The sequence below is a fragment of the Dasypus novemcinctus genome, chromosome 14 (genome assembly GCF_030445035.2).
Source record: "Dasypus novemcinctus isolate mDasNov1 chromosome 14, mDasNov1.1.hap2, whole genome shotgun sequence".
In the NCBI taxonomy this organism is placed as follows: Eukaryota; Metazoa; Chordata; class Mammalia; order Cingulata; family Dasypodidae; genus Dasypus; species Dasypus novemcinctus.
In genome coordinates this window covers 56,241,337-56,259,231 of record NC_080686.1, presented here as the reverse complement: position 1 = coordinate 56,259,231, position 17,895 = coordinate 56,241,337, and the positions used below count along the sequence as shown (strand labels likewise).

Sequence of the window (17,895 nt, the reverse complement as noted above, 5' to 3'; positions counted from 1 at the left end):
AACCTGGAAGAGAAAAGAGAGACAAGCAGACAGTATTATATGCCTTGCTGTGTGACAGAAGAACCAAGGATTGCCTATGGATGTCTTTGGGAAGAAAGTATCATCTTGATGATGCCTTGATTTGGACATCTAACGTTCTTTAAAACTGTAAGCTAATAAATTCTCATTATTGAACTGGACCCATTTCATAGTATCCACTTAAGCAACCTAGGAAAATGAAACAGTTTTAAATCCAGAATTTCTAATGAAGTATATATTGTTACATGCTTTGTCAAAGGGATTTGTGCACTAATATTTACTCTGCCTTCTATATAATTAAAGCAATAAAACATTGATGTCATTCTTTGTGTTCCACACTGTGGGACACACTTTGCACTGTGCTAGGCACTTGACACCATTAATCTTAATAATTAAAAACAACCCTTTCTGTTTGTTTTCCATAGCAACCTTTTGAGAGAAAATTACCCCCCTTTTTGTAAAAAGGGTAAGTGAAGTGAAGGTCAAAAAAGTTAAGTAACTTGTCTCATTGTTTTAGAAAGTAGTTTAAGTAGGATTTATCCCCATCTGGTCACCTCCAAACCCTAAATTTTCAATGTATTAAGTGAATTTTTTTAGGAATAAAGAAAATTTTGGCATATTCTACATGTGATACAAAACCTATTATCTTTAGCTAACAACGTAATACTATATTTATATACCACAGACAGTGGCACTCTGATTATTTAAGACATATGGACACTGTACCTATCCAAACTGCCCCTAAGAGCTAAACAGAAAACTTATCTGTAGTAGAAGGATTTGAAATTGACAATTAAATTTGAGATAACTGTAGATACTGTGGGTTCATCTCTGCAAACAGACAAGAATGGCAGTAAAGAATGTTAGCTAAAACTTTTCAGCATAAAGTGGGACTATATTTTTAAGGATATTTTTGCTGCAAGTAACACAAGACAAGGTAGTCTAACCCGGTTCACAGTAGTTTAAATAAAAACAAACATAAAAAGTCTGGAAGTCAGTGGCCTCAGGTGTTCAAAGATGCTAATAGTCATCTCTGCAGTTCTCTTGCCTCTTCTGTCTTAGTTGCAATTCTAAGATAATTGCATATAAAAATATAAGATAGTTGCCTTACACTAGACAGCATTGGAATTTAAGATAGTAAGGAGCTTGTTCTGAGTACAGCTGTGTAGAACCGACAGCTTGCCACCAAACTGAGAGGGATAAATTTAGACCAGAGAAAACTTGGAGAAGTCCAGCTTGGCGAGTAAGTGAGCGATTTTAGTGGGCTTACATGAGGACGCTCTTCCACAGTGGTAGATCCAAGCCTGGCGGTGACCTAAAATCCTAGTCCTCGGTGGCGGGAGGAGAGCTCCATGTCCGCAGTCCTCATGAGAGGAGTCTTTTGTAGTACGCATTGATGAGCAGATGAGGAAGGCACATGAGGGGGATCATGATTTTAAAATGCAGTGCTCAGGACAGTTAATAAAGGAACAGACATTTGCAATGTTTCTCAGCCGGGCAGAAGTTACACTTTCATTGTAACTACCTAAAACGAACATTTAGAATGCTTGTCAGCAACGTCTTTATAGTAATCACGCAGTGGATCTATTGATATGAAGGTGGTCAAGCAGTTCACAGAACAGATCATTCTTAAAGTTTTCGGGAAAGAAGTCTAAACATTTAAGATACAAGATTTCCTTACTAGTCACGCAGGCTCACAGTTATTTCTCAAAGCTTGCATTTTTTTTTAAAACTACTTAGAGATGGAATGGTGCTGGGACTAGAAGAGGAAAGAACTGGAAGGGTTGGGGAGAAAAGGCAAAGTCAATTGCTACAGAGCTGAACCAGAGATATTTATTTCGTCTCTCTAGTCAGGAAAATAAACGTTTTTTTCTATGTCATGTATTATGCTAAACTTCTAACATGCATCATTTCAATCTTCTTAGCAACCCTAGGAGCACGTAACACAAGCATCCCTTTTAGCAAATTTAGAGACATGCACAGTATTATCCAGGTAATATATGAGAGTTATACATGAAAGTAGATGAGAGTATTTATTTTATTATTTTTATTGTCTTTTTTAAAAAAGATACATAGATTACTAAAAAGTTACATTAAAAAATATGAGTTTCCCCTATACCGCACACCCCACCCCATCTCCACTCCTCCCACATCAACAACCTCTTTCATCATTGTGCTTTCTTATCAAATGTAAGCCACTCAATAAAATTATGAAATATGTACTGTTATCATCTCCTTTTTATGGATGATTAAATGGAGACTCAAAGAGATTTTTGTTATCAATTTTATTGAAACATATTCATAAACCATACAATCCATCCAAAGTGTACAATCAGTTGTGTATTCACCACTTCAATCAATATTAGAGCATTTTCATTACTCCAAAATAAAATAAAAACAAAAACAAAAGCAAACAAATGAGCACGAAAAAAACTCTACCCCTTAGCAGTCCCCTCTCAATCCCTCTTCTTCTCCAGCCCTATATAACCACTAATCTTTTTCTGTCTCTGTAATTTATTTATATTTATATTTTGCATATGGAGTCAAACTAAATCAACTTTTGGTCTAGTTTCTTTCCATTGGCATGCTTCCTTTTTTATCATTGATGGACGATTATTAATACATTACTATACATTACTGTCCATAGTTTGTTTTGTTTGCATTTTTGCCCAAATATCACCCTGGTAATAACCTTTTGTAATGTTAACATACATTTTTTTCTGTTTCAGAGAAAAACATTCTTATATATGCACTATAAACAATTCATCTTTTAAAAGAAAATTTGATATGCTATAAAGTCCTATATTGCATTTTTTAGCTCTCCTTCAAGTGATATACACATCCTTAGACTTTCCCTTTCAACCACTATCATACCAATATGTTAGCACTACTAATTTCAAGCCCTATGATGTGCTTTCACCATTTCTATTCCCTTTACAGACATTTACAAACAACCTTTCTACCAATTCTTTACAGATTAAACCTCAGTTTTCCATTTTCTAACCATATTCTATTCTCTGGTGACTTATATTCTAGTTGTTAACTCTATGAGTTTGCTCATTATGTTTAGTTCATAAGAGTATAATCATGCAATATTTGTCCTTTTGTGTCTGGTTTGTTTCACTCAACATAATGTCCTCCAGGTTCATCCATGTTGCCATATGCTTCATTACTTTATTTCTTCTTACAGCTGCATACTATTCCATCCTATATATAGTATATACAGTTTTTATCCATTCATCAGCTGATGGATACCTGGGTTGTTTTCATCTTTTGGAACATTGATGTGCAGATTTCCATTCAAGTACCTACTCTCAAATCTTTTGGGTATATACCTAGAAGTGGTGTTGCTGGGTCATATGGCAGATCTATATTTAACTTTAGGAACCATCAAACAGACTTCCGCAATGGCTGGACCATTCTATATTCCCACCAACAGTGAATCAATATTTCTATGTCTCCACATCCTCTCCAACACTGTAGCTTTCTGTTTTTTAAAAAAATAGTGGCCATTCTAGTAGGTGTAGAATGATATCTCATTGTAGCTTTGATTTGCATTTCCCTAATAGCCAGTGATGTTGAACATTTTTCATGAGTTTTTTCACCATTTGTACTTCTTCTTTAGAAAAATGTCTATTCAGATCTTTTGCCCATTTTTTAGTTAGGTCATTTGTCTTTTTATTATTGAGTTGTAGGATCTCTTTTTATATCAGGGATATTAGACCTATGTTGGATATGTGATTTCCAAATATTTTCTCTCATTGACAGGATGCCTTTTTATGTTTTTCACAGATTCCTTTGAGGTGCAGAAGTGTTTATGTTTAATATTGAGGAGGTCCCAATTATCTATGTTTTATTTTGTTGCTCATGCTTTGGATATAAGCTTCAAGAGAACCCCACCTACTGCAAGATCTTGAAGATGTTTCCTTGCTATACCTTCTAGGAGTCTTATGGTCCTGGCTTTTATGTTTAGGTCTTTGATCCATTTTGAGTTGATTCTTGTGTAGTGAGGGAGGTAGGGCTGATCAATCATTCTTTTGTTATGGATATCCAGTTCTCCCAGCACCATTTTTTTTTTCAAAGACTATTCTGTCCCAGTAAAGTGGATTTGGTAGAGTGATGTTGGCTTCATAAAATGTGCTGGGTAATTTCCTTCCTTTTCAATTTTTTTGGGAAGAGTTTTAACATGATTAGTATTAATTCTTCTCAAAATGTTTGGTAAAATTCACTTGTGAAGCCATCTGGTCTTGGACTTTTCTTTGTTGGAAGATTTTTTGATGACTGATTCAATCTCTTTACTTGTGATTGGTTTGTTGAGTTCCTGTATTTCTTGTAGAGTGAGTATGGGTTGTTTGTACATTTCTAGAAATTTGTCCATTTCATTTAGGTTGTCTAATTTGTTGGCATAAGTTTTTCATAATATCCTCTTATGATCCCCTTTTGTTTTTGGTGGAGTCAGTTGTAATGTGCCCCTGCCCCTCATTCCTGATTGTATTTATTTGCATCTTTTCTCTCTTTTTCTTTGTTAGCAAGGTAAGGGTTTGTTGATTTTATTGATCTTCTCAAAGAACCAGTTTTTAGTTTTGTTAATTCTATTTTTTAAATTATTATTATCAATTCATTTATTTCTGCTCTAATCTTTGTTATTTCTTTCCTTTTGCTTTCTTTGGGATTAGTTTGCTGTTCTTTTTCTAGTTTCTCCTGATGTTAAGTTAGCTCTTTGATTCTAACTTTCTTCTTTTTTCAATAAAGGCATTTAAGACTATAAATTTCTCTCTCAGCATTTCCTTCACTAAATCCCATAAGTTTTGATGATTGGGTTCTCATTTTCATTCATTTAAAGATCTCTACTAATTTCACTTGCAATTTCTTCTTTGACCCATAGATTGTTAGGAATTCATGGTTTGGCATCCATGTATTTGCAAAATTTCCTCTTTCCCACCTATTATTGATTTCCAGCTTTATTCCATCATGATAAGAGAATAATTTTACAATTCTTAAATTTGTAGAGAGCTGTGTTGTTGCCCCAACATGTGGTCCATCCTGGAGAAAGATCCATAAGCACTTGAGAAGAATGTGTAACCTCTGATTTGGGGTATAACGTTCTGTATATGTCTGTCGGGTCCGGCATATTTATCATATTGTCCAAGTTCTCTGTTTCCTTGTTGATCTTCTGTCTACTTGTTCCTTTTTTTTTTTAAGATTTATTTTTATTTATTTATTTCTCTCCACCCTGTCGTTTTTTTGCTTGCTCTCTGTTTGTTGTGTGTTCATTGTGTGCTCACTCGTTGTATCCTCAGGAACTGAATATGGGGCCTCCCATGTGGAAGGGAGGCACCTAATCGTTTGAGCCACCTCCACTCTCTGCTTTGTTGTGTTTCTCATTGTTTTCCTCCTTGTGTCTCTTGTTGTGTCATATTGTTGGGTCTGCTCGCCACATCAGCTCATCACATCAGCTTGCTGTCTTGCTTGTTTTCTCTAGGAAGCACCAGGAACCAAACATGGGACCTCCCATGTGGTAGGCAGGGGCTCAATCACTTGAGCCACATCTGCATCCCTTGTTCCATCTATTGATATGAGTGGCATGTTGAAGTCTCCAACTATTATACTAGAGACGTCTATTTTCCTTTCAGGTTTGACAGACTCTGCCTTATGTATTTTGGGTTATCCTGGTTTGGTACACAGATATTTATGACTATTACTCCTTCCTGGTGGACTCTCCCTTTTATTAATATATAATGGCCTTCTGCATCTCTCATCGCTTTTTTGTGTTTAAGGTCTGTTTTGTCTGATACCAGTACAGCTACCCCTGTTTTGTTTTGGTTACTATTTGTGTGAAATATCTTTTTCACACTTTTGGTTTCAGTCTATTTGCATCCTTGGGTCTAAAATTAGTCTCCTGTTGACAGCATATAGATGTCTCATGCTTTCTTATCCATTCTGTCAGCCTATGTCTTTTGACTGAGGTGTTTAAGCCATTAACATTTATTGTTATTACTTTAAAGGCTTTACTTACTTCAACCATTTTATCCTTTGGCTTTCATAAGCCGTATCTTATTTTCATCTTTTTACCCTTTTAGTCACCCTTGCTGCTATTCTTGCCTTCTACACACTCCTCCAAGACTCTTTCTCTTGTCTTTACTTTTCTAGATGCAAAATTCCCTTTAGTGCTTCCTGCAGAGCTGGATTCTTGTTTATGAACTCTCTTATTTTCTGTTTATCTGTAATATTTTAAACTTACCATCATATTTGAAGGTCAGTTTTTCCAGAAAAAGAATTCTTGGCTGGCTATATTTCTCTTTCAATACTGTAATGATATCATAGCACTGACTTCTCACCTCAATGGTTTCTGAAGAGAAACCCATACTAAATCTTACTGGACGTACCTTGTATGTGATGATTTGCTTCTCCCTTGCTGCTTTCAGAATTTTCTCTTTATCTCTGGCATTCTGATTATGTATCTTGGGGTAGGTCTATTTGAATTTATTCTAATTAGAGTATGCTGTGTTTCCTGGACATATATATTCATGTATTTCATGAATGTTGGAAAAATTTTAGCCATTATTTCCTCAAATACTTTTTCTGCCTCTTTTCCTTTCTCTTCTCCTTCTGAAACTCCAAAACATATATGTTGGTGTACTTTGTGATATCATTGAACTTCCAGAGCCTCTGCTCAATTTTTCTTTTCTTTTCTCTCTCTGTTCTTCTCTCTTTTTTATTTCAACTGCTCTGTCCTTTAGGGCAATGATTCTTTCTTCCATGATTTCAAATCTGCTGTTTGCCTCTATTGTATTTCTTTAATCTCACTTTTTATGTATGTCATTCCCATAAGCTCTATTTTTCTTTCAAGTTTCACATTTTTCTTTGTGCTCACCCAGTGTCTTCTTAATGTCTTTTATTTCTTTAGCCATGTTTTCCTTTAACTCCATGATTTGATTTAGGAGATTTGCTTGAACGTCATTGATTACTCATTTCGAGTTCTGTGAATGTCTGGAGCTTTGATTTGTTTCTTTGCCTGAGCCATATCTTCCTTTGCTTAGTGTGGCTTGTAAATTTTTGCTGATGCCTAGGCATCTGATTATGATGGTTAGTTTACTCTGATAGGCAGTTTCTCTCTCTTGCCTAGGGATTTACCATTAAATACCTGTATGCTACCAGTGTTCTTTGATTCTTGGTTCAGCTTGTTCTAGATCTTTAGGATTGCTCTTGTTTAACTGCTTAAATCATAGCTACAGACCCAGTAATGGTGTTCAGGCCAGTTTCCAGGGGCTTTGGAAAGGGAGGCAGTAAAGACACCAGATTGCTTTTTATTAGTTTTTTATTTTTCCCTTCTTTGAGAGCACTTTCCTAATATGCCAGCAGATAGTGTACTTCAGTAGCCCCTTCAACTCAGACCACAGATGCTAGGGTGGAATGCACTTACTGTAACCCCACCAGGGTGGTCAGTGCAGAGGCAATGTCCTCAGGGCAGGCCAAGCCTCACAAACAAACTTTCCCAGATGCAGATCTCCTTCTGTGGCCAGCCACATGCTCTCTCCCTCTGTGTCCTCACCGACCAGTCCAGAGTAGTAAGGAAGGTGTTTGAGAAGGCTGGTTGTCTTTAGCCCCCTGCAGGCTCTCAGGACATATAATGTTGTAGCCCATCTGGCCCAGAAGTGCGCAACCCCTGGGATGCAGCAGACAAGTTCACTCATCAAAATCTGAATTTACTATAGGCTGTGTCCCTCCCTCTTCCCTCTCTTGGGAAGAGGACCCCTGCAAACCCCTCAGTCTGTAGCCACCAGCCAGGGGCCAGAGGATCCACTGCTGTTTGCTCCAAGGGTGAGGGGATGGGTGTCACGAGCAGCTGCTGCAGCTTTACTCACAGGATCTTTCCAGCCAGCAGAGACTCCTTTCCTTCACCCCTCTTCCTTCTGGGTGTTGAGCCTTCCTCTGGTGTCAAGCCCTAGAACAGTTTTTTGGACAGTTTCTGCCTGTTCTCTAGCTATTTTTTAGGGAGATAAGGGAGCCCTCTGCCTTTCTAATCTTCCATCTTTCTGGAAGTCCAAAGAGATTTTTGAAACTTTCCTTAGCATACAGTTTTCAATTACAGAAACAAACTTTGAATTCTAGCAGGTTAGCTCTAGGGACTGCTTTGCCACAATGCTACATCTCCTAACAGGATAAATGCTACAAAAAGGTCAGAGAGACTAAGGATAGAAAAAAGATCTTTGGATTTAGCAATTAGGGGATCAGTAGTTACCTTTTAGAGTGTACTTTCATTATAGGGGTGGGGGTGGGGGGGGGGAGAAGCAAGCCTTAGAGCCAAATTGAGTATTTTGAGAAATTTGGCATTGAAAGGAGGACAAGAAAAAATATGTAAGAACTAAAGATAAAGTTCAAAGAGTTTTAAATTTTGTTTGTTTAGGTTGTTTTTTAGGATAAAGGGACTATGAATGGAAAGGAAAGTAGTGGTAGAGGAGAGAGTCAAAATAGAGAGGAATAAATGACTTTCTTTTGAGCAGGAGGGGGTCTAGAACAGGCACAAAGAAGAAGAGGACCATCTCAGGAGAAGAGAGTCCTTCCTTCTCATTACCTAGAAGAAAAGAGGAGAGATGAGTGAAGCTGTAAAGAGATCATAGGGTGGGGAGGAGAAAAGTTGAGCAAGATCAGTTTTCTCAGTAAAGCACAAGGAGGTTGTGAGAAATATTTTGAAAAGTCAGAGTAGGTAAGGGAAATCATTAAGATATGAAAACGGACAATAAGTCTAGACCTTCCCTGTAAGCCTATATCATGTTGGCATGGGAACTGATAGAGGAAGGTCTAGGGAAGAACTATGGTAGAGGTGAACAGTTTGTGGAGATGAATACAGATTGGTTATGTTGAACATGAGTTCCCTACTTACGTAGAGAGGTGTAGCAGATCAAATGATAGACCTCCAGATGAATGTGGAGGTCTATCATTTGTTAAGTTGGAACCAGAAATAGAAGTCATCAGTGATTGTTCCAAAGAATATTGTGTTTTGAATCCCCAAACTGAGTTAGGAGAGGAATAAGTTAGTAAAGCCTAGGTATAGCTCATCCTTGGAGTTGAATCATTTTTCAAACATTTGATAGCACTTCTATGATGCAGATACTTGTCAGGGACATGCAAGGTGCTTTCTCTTAGGGATTTTACAGTCTAGCAGGAAAGCAGACATAGAAACAAATAATTACAATGTAGTGATAACCACTCCAATTGAAACTATTGAACTGGAGGGTGTGATTAACTCCGCATGGATGTGGGGCAGGTATCAGAGGAGGAGATATTGTAGAACAGGCCAGGTAGAAGGACCAGCAAGAATAGACCCAGAGGCACAAGAGAGCAGGAACACTGGAGAATAACATGTAACTCAGTATCGCTGAGGTGCAGGGTATGTATGGGCAGCGACAGGAGATGAGGTTGAAAAGAGGGGCAGGAATAAAAATGAAAGCTCTTGAATGCCTACATTTGCCTACTATGGTTTTAAGCTTATTAAGATTTTAAGCTAAGGAATAACATGATGAGATTTGCAATTTAGAAAATGTTATCCTAGAGTTATAGACCACCTGGGATGCTAAAGCAGAAATCCAGAGTCTAAATTAGGGCACTGGAAGAAGGAAGAGACAGGAGGGGGTAAAGAGCTATTGAGGTGGAAGTTTCATGAGATCTTTATGACTTGGACACAGGAAGTAAAGAAACAGAAATAGTCCTGCCTCTCTCCCAAGTTTCTGATTTGGTTGGCTGAGTTGATGGTTGTAACACTATGGAAAGATAGAAAATACCTGGAGAGCGCAGGCATGGGTCTTGGGTGGCTGGGTCACCTGTCCCGAGGGGCCTCGCGAGCCCTTTTAGGCCGCTGGCTTCCGCCTCAAGAGTCCTTGCCACCAAGGCTTCTCAGTTGCAGGGCATCCAGCAGCTCCTGCAAGCGGAGAAGCTCACTGCAGAGAAGGTGTTTGAGGCTCCCAAGCGTAAGAACTGAAGGCTGAAGCAGGCCAAAGAAACAGCTCAGGCTGAAATTGAACACTACTGCCTGCAGAGGGAGAAGGAGTTCAAGGCCATGGAAGCTGCAGCTCTGGGATCCATGGCAGTTGCAGCCCTGAAGTGGGAAGGAGAGCCAGGAGAAGATTTCATCCTCCAGAACTACCTCCAGCAGAACAGGGATGAAGTCCTGGATAAAGTCTTGGCCTTTGTCTGTGACATCCGGCCAGAAATCCATGAAAACTACTGCATAAATCGATAGGGGAGAAGGAGTGCTTGTTCCATGGATGGGCATTTTAGATGCCCTCACATGGAATATGAAGCTTTAGCAAAGCTAGAGTTATGTTCTTGGGGAAAGGCATTAACTTATTTCTGCATATTATGTAGTAGGTCCTTTCACTTTTTTGGAGAGTAGCAAACCTAGCTTTTTTGTACAGACTTAGAGCTTATCCAAAGAATTTCATCTTTTTACCTCCTGTTTCTTATACATTTAATGGGTATATGTTGTCTGTTTTCCTTTGTTATTTAGCTCAAGCTACATATGTGGCAATATTGGCTTTTTTTTCTTTCTTTGATCTAGTACCAAAAACCACTTATTTGAAGGAACAAGGGTTAAATATTTTATTTCCCTAAGGCTTTCTTAAAGATCAGGGGCTTTATCTATGAAAAAGTAGTAAATAGTCATTTGTAACGTGTGAAGCAAGAGCCAACATTAAAGTAGTCCTTTCTGGCTAAGAGTTAGAACAATGAATAGTAAAATAATTGAGCTGCTTTTAGTTTCTTTTAATAAAAATTACTAGATAGAATTCAAGAACTTATTACATGTTATTGCTTAATGTACTGGTAATCATTTAAAAGTAAAGATTCTTCTGGACTCAGATGGGATCTCCCTTCATAAGACTTTCATGCTAATGTGCTGGAGGTGCAGTTAATGTTGGGGTTTAAGATATATTTAGGGGATTTGAATCTCTGGACTGACAATGTGATAGCCAGATCCTGAGCCTCAACAGACTCCAGCACCTACAATCTGATTTATTGGACTTACCACACTCAGCTAAGATGGAGGTGAAGAAGGACAACCACCACACCATGGAGCCTAGAGTGATTACAACTGAAAATGGGAGGATTGCATCCAGCATCCAGGTGGAATCTGAGCCTCCTCTTGACATAAAGGTGCAATGGACACAACCAAACCAGTGTCCACATAGAAGAGGTGGCATTGGATTGGGAAAAGTGGACATAATGGACAAAGGGTATGGGGAAAGGCAGGAAGAGATGAGAGGTGGAGGCGTCTTCGGGACATGGAGCTGCCCTGGATGGTGCTTCAGAGGTAATCACCGGACATTGTAAATCCTCACAGGGCCTACATGATGGAATAGAGGAGAGTATGGGCCATGATGTGAACCAATGTATATGAGGTGCAGAGGTGCCCAAAGATGTACTTACCAAATCCAATGGATGTGTCAGGATGATGGGAACGAGTGTTGTTGGGGGGGGGGGGGGAGAGGGGGGGGTGGGGGGGTGGGGTTGAATGGGACCTCACATATATATTTTTAATGTAATATTATTACAAAGTCAATAAAAAATAAAAAAATTAAAAAAAAAAAAAAAAAAAAAAAAATAAAAGTAAAGATTCTTTGTCATGAAAAAAGATATCTGGAGCAGATCCGTGCTTCTTGATAAAACCTTATTAAATAGATTGAAGAAAAAATAAAAAGAGGTGGAAACAAAGATAAGAGAATTATTTTAAATATTGGTAATAGCTAGGACCATGGAAAATAATTAAAGTAACCAATAGTGATTGCTGACTTACTATGTCCCTGGCAATTTAATATCTCATTTGATCCTACATTGGGACCATTATTACCATCTTCACTTTACAGATGAGGAAACTGAGTCATAAAAGCTTAAGTGACTTACATAAGGGCACACTCAGGTCATCATTCTAACCCTGGCAATTCAACACCACACACTTAACTATTCTTTTTTAAATGACAGATTTACTGAGCTATAATTCATATACCATATAATTCACACATTTATAATGAACAAGTCAATGTCTTTAAATATATTCACCAATATGTGAAACCATCACCACAGTCAATTTTAGAGCATTTTTATCGCTTCGAAAAGAAATCCCTTCTCTTTCCTGCAGGTTGCTGGACCCTGAGTGTCCTGGGTGCCCATTTTTGATGACTCACGTGCAAAGGCATGAGGATGCAAGAGGGTTGTCGAGAGGTCCAGCTGTGTATATACCTCTATAGATTCCTAAAACCTGACCATATTCTTCTATCACTGGGTTGTTTTCTTGATATCTAGCTATGAAGCTAGGATTAAGTGATTAATATTGGACTTATTCAGCTCCTTTCTCAAATCTTCCATGTTGAGATCTACAATATTCATCTATTACTCTAGCAACTTTGGTTCTTAACATCGGGTTCTTCTTGAATCTTATAAAGTCACTGTATGACTCCTGCATTATATTGGGGAAGTGTTGCTAGCAAAAAGTCTAGTAGAGGTTAATGCATTCACCCTTTCATCATGCAGATAACTGGCATTTGTGCAGTATTTCAATATGGCATCCATGCTACGGAAAGGATAACTCTGGAAAGAAGACTTGGAAGTAGATGGTTTGTTTACATCATCACCACATTCTCCCTGCTTACTGGAGTGATACATTTGCTTTTAGAATTCACTCTTGCAGAAATTATGGATAAACCTGACATCAGAAGGAGCTGTGCTATAAGCTTCTCAGGTGTTTTGTTTACTTTGAAAGTTCTTAACAATCATTATTGGCCTATAGTCTTTGTCAAAGTTTTCAGCTTTCCCATACCCAAGTTCAGTTGGGCAGAACTTGTCACTACTCATTTCTTCTCACCAGGGACTTTCTTCGTTGGGCATCTGGCCAGGATTCTTGTTGGATTAATGTATACTCCAGAGCCTCTGAAGAAAATCATGACAACGTGTGCAAGCATTTCCCCCTCCAATACTGGTTATCCAGGACAGTGAGACTACTTTAATAATTCACACTACTCCGGTGTCAAGACCATCATCCCCATGGCAGGCCACATTACTACAAAGAAACACCCAGGAACTATCATGCATACAGAGCTGGGCTGAGTGATGAGGAACAACTGAAGAGAGCATTAAGAGCCAGCCTCTGGGGCTGAGAAAATCCCAGAAATAGTCCACCACCCTTTGGGATTCGTCTATCACCACATGAAATGAGAAGACAATGGTTTCACAGATTTGATACCCAGTAAGGTGACATGACATCCTGAGAAAATATAGTCCAGTTGTGTAATTATTACCCATTTGGTTCACTCCCCAAGCCCCTAATTAGTTTCAAACAAAAGCAGAGTACACCATTACTGTCCCAAATTGCTCACATATGCCTTGGACTGTTATATAGCCCCTGGAAGTCTAGATTCACAAGCCAGATTGACTTGTCTTGAAACCAGAGTTGTCAAATGCAGCTCAAAGCTTTCTGAGAGTGGCCCTTCTCTTGGGTGTGTTTTCTCTCACAAACAGAATGTCAGTTCCTCAAAGTAGGGACAGCTTCCACATTTCTTTTTCTCACTGTTGACTCAGAGATTTCTGTCTTGAAGGTCAGCCCCTCGTTCTGCCTGGCATGGTCGATGCTTGACTTGGCAGGAGGTGAGGTATGTCCATTTGTTGTCCTGGCATGTGGTCATGGTGACTTTCTAGGAATGGGAGGTGGCTACCTTCACAGAATGTTTTTCCAGTCTCCCCTAAACAGGCACGCTGGCTTTTCAGGGCACTAAGTCTGGATGGTGTTTACCTTACCAGTGTACCTCCTCTTTTTTTTTTTTTTTTTTTTTAGGCAAGGGAGTAAAGAGTTTATTAAGAAACAAGAAAAGATTACAGACAGTCCTAGACATAGGCTAGGGCATGCTGCAGTGTGAGTCACATGCTACTTTTGCTTTTATATTGCTCTGCTTTTATGTAGTGTTTTTCTGAAAAAGCTTAAATACTAATGTGTGGGAAACCCCTACATGCCTCCATTAAATACTAGGTAACACCAGCAGTTTGGGTTAACAGCAGGTTTCTCTATGTGAATACATGTACCTGGGAGACATGAGACGTAATTTAATCACCGAAGAAGCAACAGGTGCCACCTACAGAGTCAAGCAAAGGCATGCAGTGTGTTGGTCACTGGGAAATCCTTCTCACAAGAAGATTGAAACTTTTTTTTCATCATAAAAGTGCCTCCTAAGTGGCCACTGTTACAGCTGACTTGTCCTGCCCAATTGTCCAAAACACACTCCTTGTTTTTGCAATGTTGTAATCTACAGATTGTCTGTCAGAGGTCTTAAAGATGTTTCCCGATGCTTGTGTTTCATGAAAAAAGGACAAAGCCAAAAAAAAAAAAAAAAAGAAAAGAAAAGAAATCTCTTACACTTTAGTTATCATTCCCCTATCCCCCATCACCCTCAGTCCTAAAGAACCACTAATCTACTTTCTCTTTGTAGTTCCCTATTCTGAGCACTTCATATAAATGAAATCATATAATAGGTGGCCTTTTGTGATTGACTTCTTTTACTCAGCATAATGTTTTCAAAGTTCATCCATATGTAACATGTATTAGTACCTCATTCTTTATATGGCAAATAGTATTCATTGTATGGTATACCACATTTTGTTTATCAATTAATCAGTTGATGAACATTTGGGTTGTTTCCACTTTTGGGCTATTATGAATACTACTACTTTAAACATTCATGTACAGGTTTTTGCATGGGCATATTTTAATTTCTCATGAATGTATACCTAGAAGTAGAATTGCTTGGTTATATGGTAACTATGTTTAAAATGTTTGAGGAACTATGATTAAATGTTTGAGGAACTGCCAGACTGTTTTTCAAAGTGGCTGCACCACTTTGTATTACCACCAGCAGAGTATGAGGGTTCTTATCTTCACATCCTTGTCAATACTTGTTATTATCAGGGTTTTTTTAGGAGGTACTGGGGTTGGATCTGGGACCTCATACATGTGAAGCAGGCGCTCAACCACGGAGCTACACCTGCTTGGCATATTATCAGACTTTTTTAAAAAAAGATTTATTTCTCCCCCCTCCCTCCATTGTCTGCTCTCTGTGTGCATTCACTGTGTGTTCTTCTGTGTCTGCTTGTATTCTCCTTAGATGGCTCTGGGAACTGATCCTGGGACCTTCTGGAGTCAGAGAGAGGTGATCATTCTCTTGCGCCACCTCAGCTCCCTGTTCTGCTATGTCTCTTATTGTCTCTCCTCTGTGTCTCTTTTTGTTGCATCATCTTGCTGAGCTAGCTTTCTGTGGGGCCAGTACTCCTGCATGGGGCAGCAGTCCTGTGTGGGGTGGCACTCCACGTGGGGTGGCACTCCACATGGGCCAGCTCACCACATGGGCCAGCTCGCTTTCACCAGGAGGCCCTGCATATCAAACCCTGGACCTCCTACATGGTAGATGGGAGCCCAATTGCTTGAGCCACATCTGCTTCCCCAGACTTTTAAATTCTAACCATTCTAGTCAGTGTGAAGTAGTATCTCACTGTGATTTTAATTTGCATTCCCTGCAATATATTTAACACATTTACATGTACCAGGTTATCCCCCAAGTATTTTTAATCCTCATAATAACCTTTTGAGGTAGGTTCTGTTATCCTCAACTTATAAATGAGGAAACTGAGGCACAGAGAAGCTAAGTAACTTGCCCAAGGTCTCACAGCTAGTAAGTGGCAGAACTAGGATTAGGATCCAGTTAGTCTGTGTTAACCACTATGCTGTCTTTCATTTCTCCAAAGAAGTGATACAAATGGTCAATAAACATACAAAGGCAGTAACCAAGGTAGAAGAGAATATGCAATCTATTAAACTGGAAGAAGTAAAGGTAGTGATGATGTTAAAGTGAGATCTTAAGATTAATGGATTACATATTCTTTCCTTTCTTGGTTTGCTTTCTTATTTGGGCACACCAAATACTTCAGCAGCTTACGGAGAAAGGGTATGTATAACATAAATTTTTGAGACCTTGCATATTTAAAAATGTCTTTATTCTTTTTTCACACTTACTTGATAGTTTACTTGAGTATAGAATTCTCAGTTGGAGAAAAATTTTCCTCAGAATATTGAAGATAGTACTCTTTTTTCTTTTGACTTTCAACATTGCTCTTGAAAAATCTACTGCCATTTTGATTCTTAATATTTTGTATATAACTTATTTTTTCTCTCTGGAAGTCTTAAGGATGTTCCTTCTGTCTTCATTTTTATTAATTTTAACATAGTATACCTTGGTGTATTTCATTGTCATCTTTGTGCTGAGAACTCATTGGACGTTTGCAATCCAGGAACTGAAGTTCTTTTACACTGGGTAATTTTCTTTAATTATTCTCCTGAAAATCTCTTCCTTTTTTCTTGTTCTTTCTGGGTATCCTATTTTTCAGCTATTGGGCCTGGGTTATTTTAAAGGTATTCCACATGTCCATCTTTTTCATTTTTCTCCTGATATATTGATCAGATTTTCCAGAAAGAATCTTCTCTCTGGAGTATTTAAGCCTGGTTGCCAGGCTTAGTGGGCAAAGAGAGCTGTGAGTTTCGTCATTCAGTTTCATCGTTCACTTAATGCCCTTCTTTTATATATAGAACCCCTGCATTCATTTGTACCTGTTGTGCCGTAGTCATTTCTTTATTGAGAGAATAAATCTTCCTTCTTCTCCTGAGATGGGAGAGAGTTTTTTTTGATACTGGATGGAAGGAAGAGGTCCCGGCCATAAATACTTCATGAATTAAAAAAAATAATTCTCTTGCCTCTCCTCTCTTCCAAACAGGGAGACTGATACCTCCTAAATGGGCCTTTGAGGTCTTCCCTGGTGTAAATGGGTGACTTCTCAGCTTTTCCCTTTGTCAATTTAAGATTCAGCCCTTTTGGATTTACAAAAGAAATGATCATTCATCCATAAACTTTTCTGCTTGCATAGTTTTCTATTGTCTTCTACCTTATTCCCTTTGTCTCTGTCCATGTTTGTCTTTTTTTTTTTTTTTTACAAATTCCTTTTTGCTATTTTATTAGGATTTCTGGAGTGAGTGGAGGCAAATGCCTATATTCAAACTGTTACATTGAACTGAGCCAAAATGAGGCCTTAACTGGTCTACATGCACCTACTCTTGCCACCTTCTACTCTATACATGGAGTAATCGTTTGAAATGCAAACCTTTTTTGTCACCTCATTGCTTAAAATAGCTCACTGGTTTTCCAGTGCTCATGGGAGAAAGAATCATAATCTCCAGGAGATTCTGACTTCTTTCTGCAGCTGCCTATTTTCCTGCGTGCTTCTGTGCACTCTATCCGCACTGGTTGCCTTTCAGTACTCTAAATGTCAAAGATCCTTTGCATTACTCTGCCTGGAACCCTCCTCCTTTCCCCCAGAAATTTCCCTTTACCTCGTTAACAACTTCCTTTCTTCCAGCTCATTCATCACTTTTTAAGGAACTCCTCCTGCCCTCCCTGATGAGGCCAGGCCCTGAATTAAATACTCTCCTAGTACCATGTACTTTCATAGTACTTATCCCTTTGGTAAATTTACATTTAATTGGGTAATTCTTTCATCAGTTTTCTTCTTAGTGTCATAAGAGCAAAGGCCATGTCTATTTTTGGTCATCATTTCCCTTCAGCATGGGGTACTCTGCCTGGCACATTGCACACATTTAATACATATTTGTTGAAATGGAAAGAATAAATCAAAACTTGCTCTTTTCCCTGACTCTCTAGTTTATTATTATCTCCCAAACTCTAAGGGGAGCTCAGGGCTTTATCCCTTCATTTCATCCCTGGCAAGGCGACTTGAGTGTTATAGATTATCAATATTGACCAGACTCAGACTTTGAATATAGTTCCAGTTGAA

General features: G+C 38.6%; 1 protein-coding gene and 1 pseudogene across 1 annotated transcript in view; one reads left to right on the top strand and one right to left on the bottom strand.

Annotated features, from left to right (window-relative positions):
* TMEM67 (transmembrane protein 67) overlaps positions 1–1,427 on the bottom strand; it is an 84,275-nt gene extending 82,848 nt beyond the window's left edge. Inside the window, exon 1 of the mRNA XM_058275721.1 lies at positions 1,289–1,427. Coding sequence (XP_058131704.1) covers positions 1,289–1,412 — 124 coding nt within the window. The 5' untranslated portion in view covers positions 1,413–1,427. The remainder of the gene's footprint in view (positions 1–1,288) is intronic.
* Positions 1,428–10,075: 8,648 nt separating this feature from the next.
* Positions 10,076–13,259, top strand: LOC101442025 (rhomboid-related protein 4 pseudogene; annotated as a pseudogene).
* Positions 13,260–17,895: the final 4,636 nt, after the last annotated feature.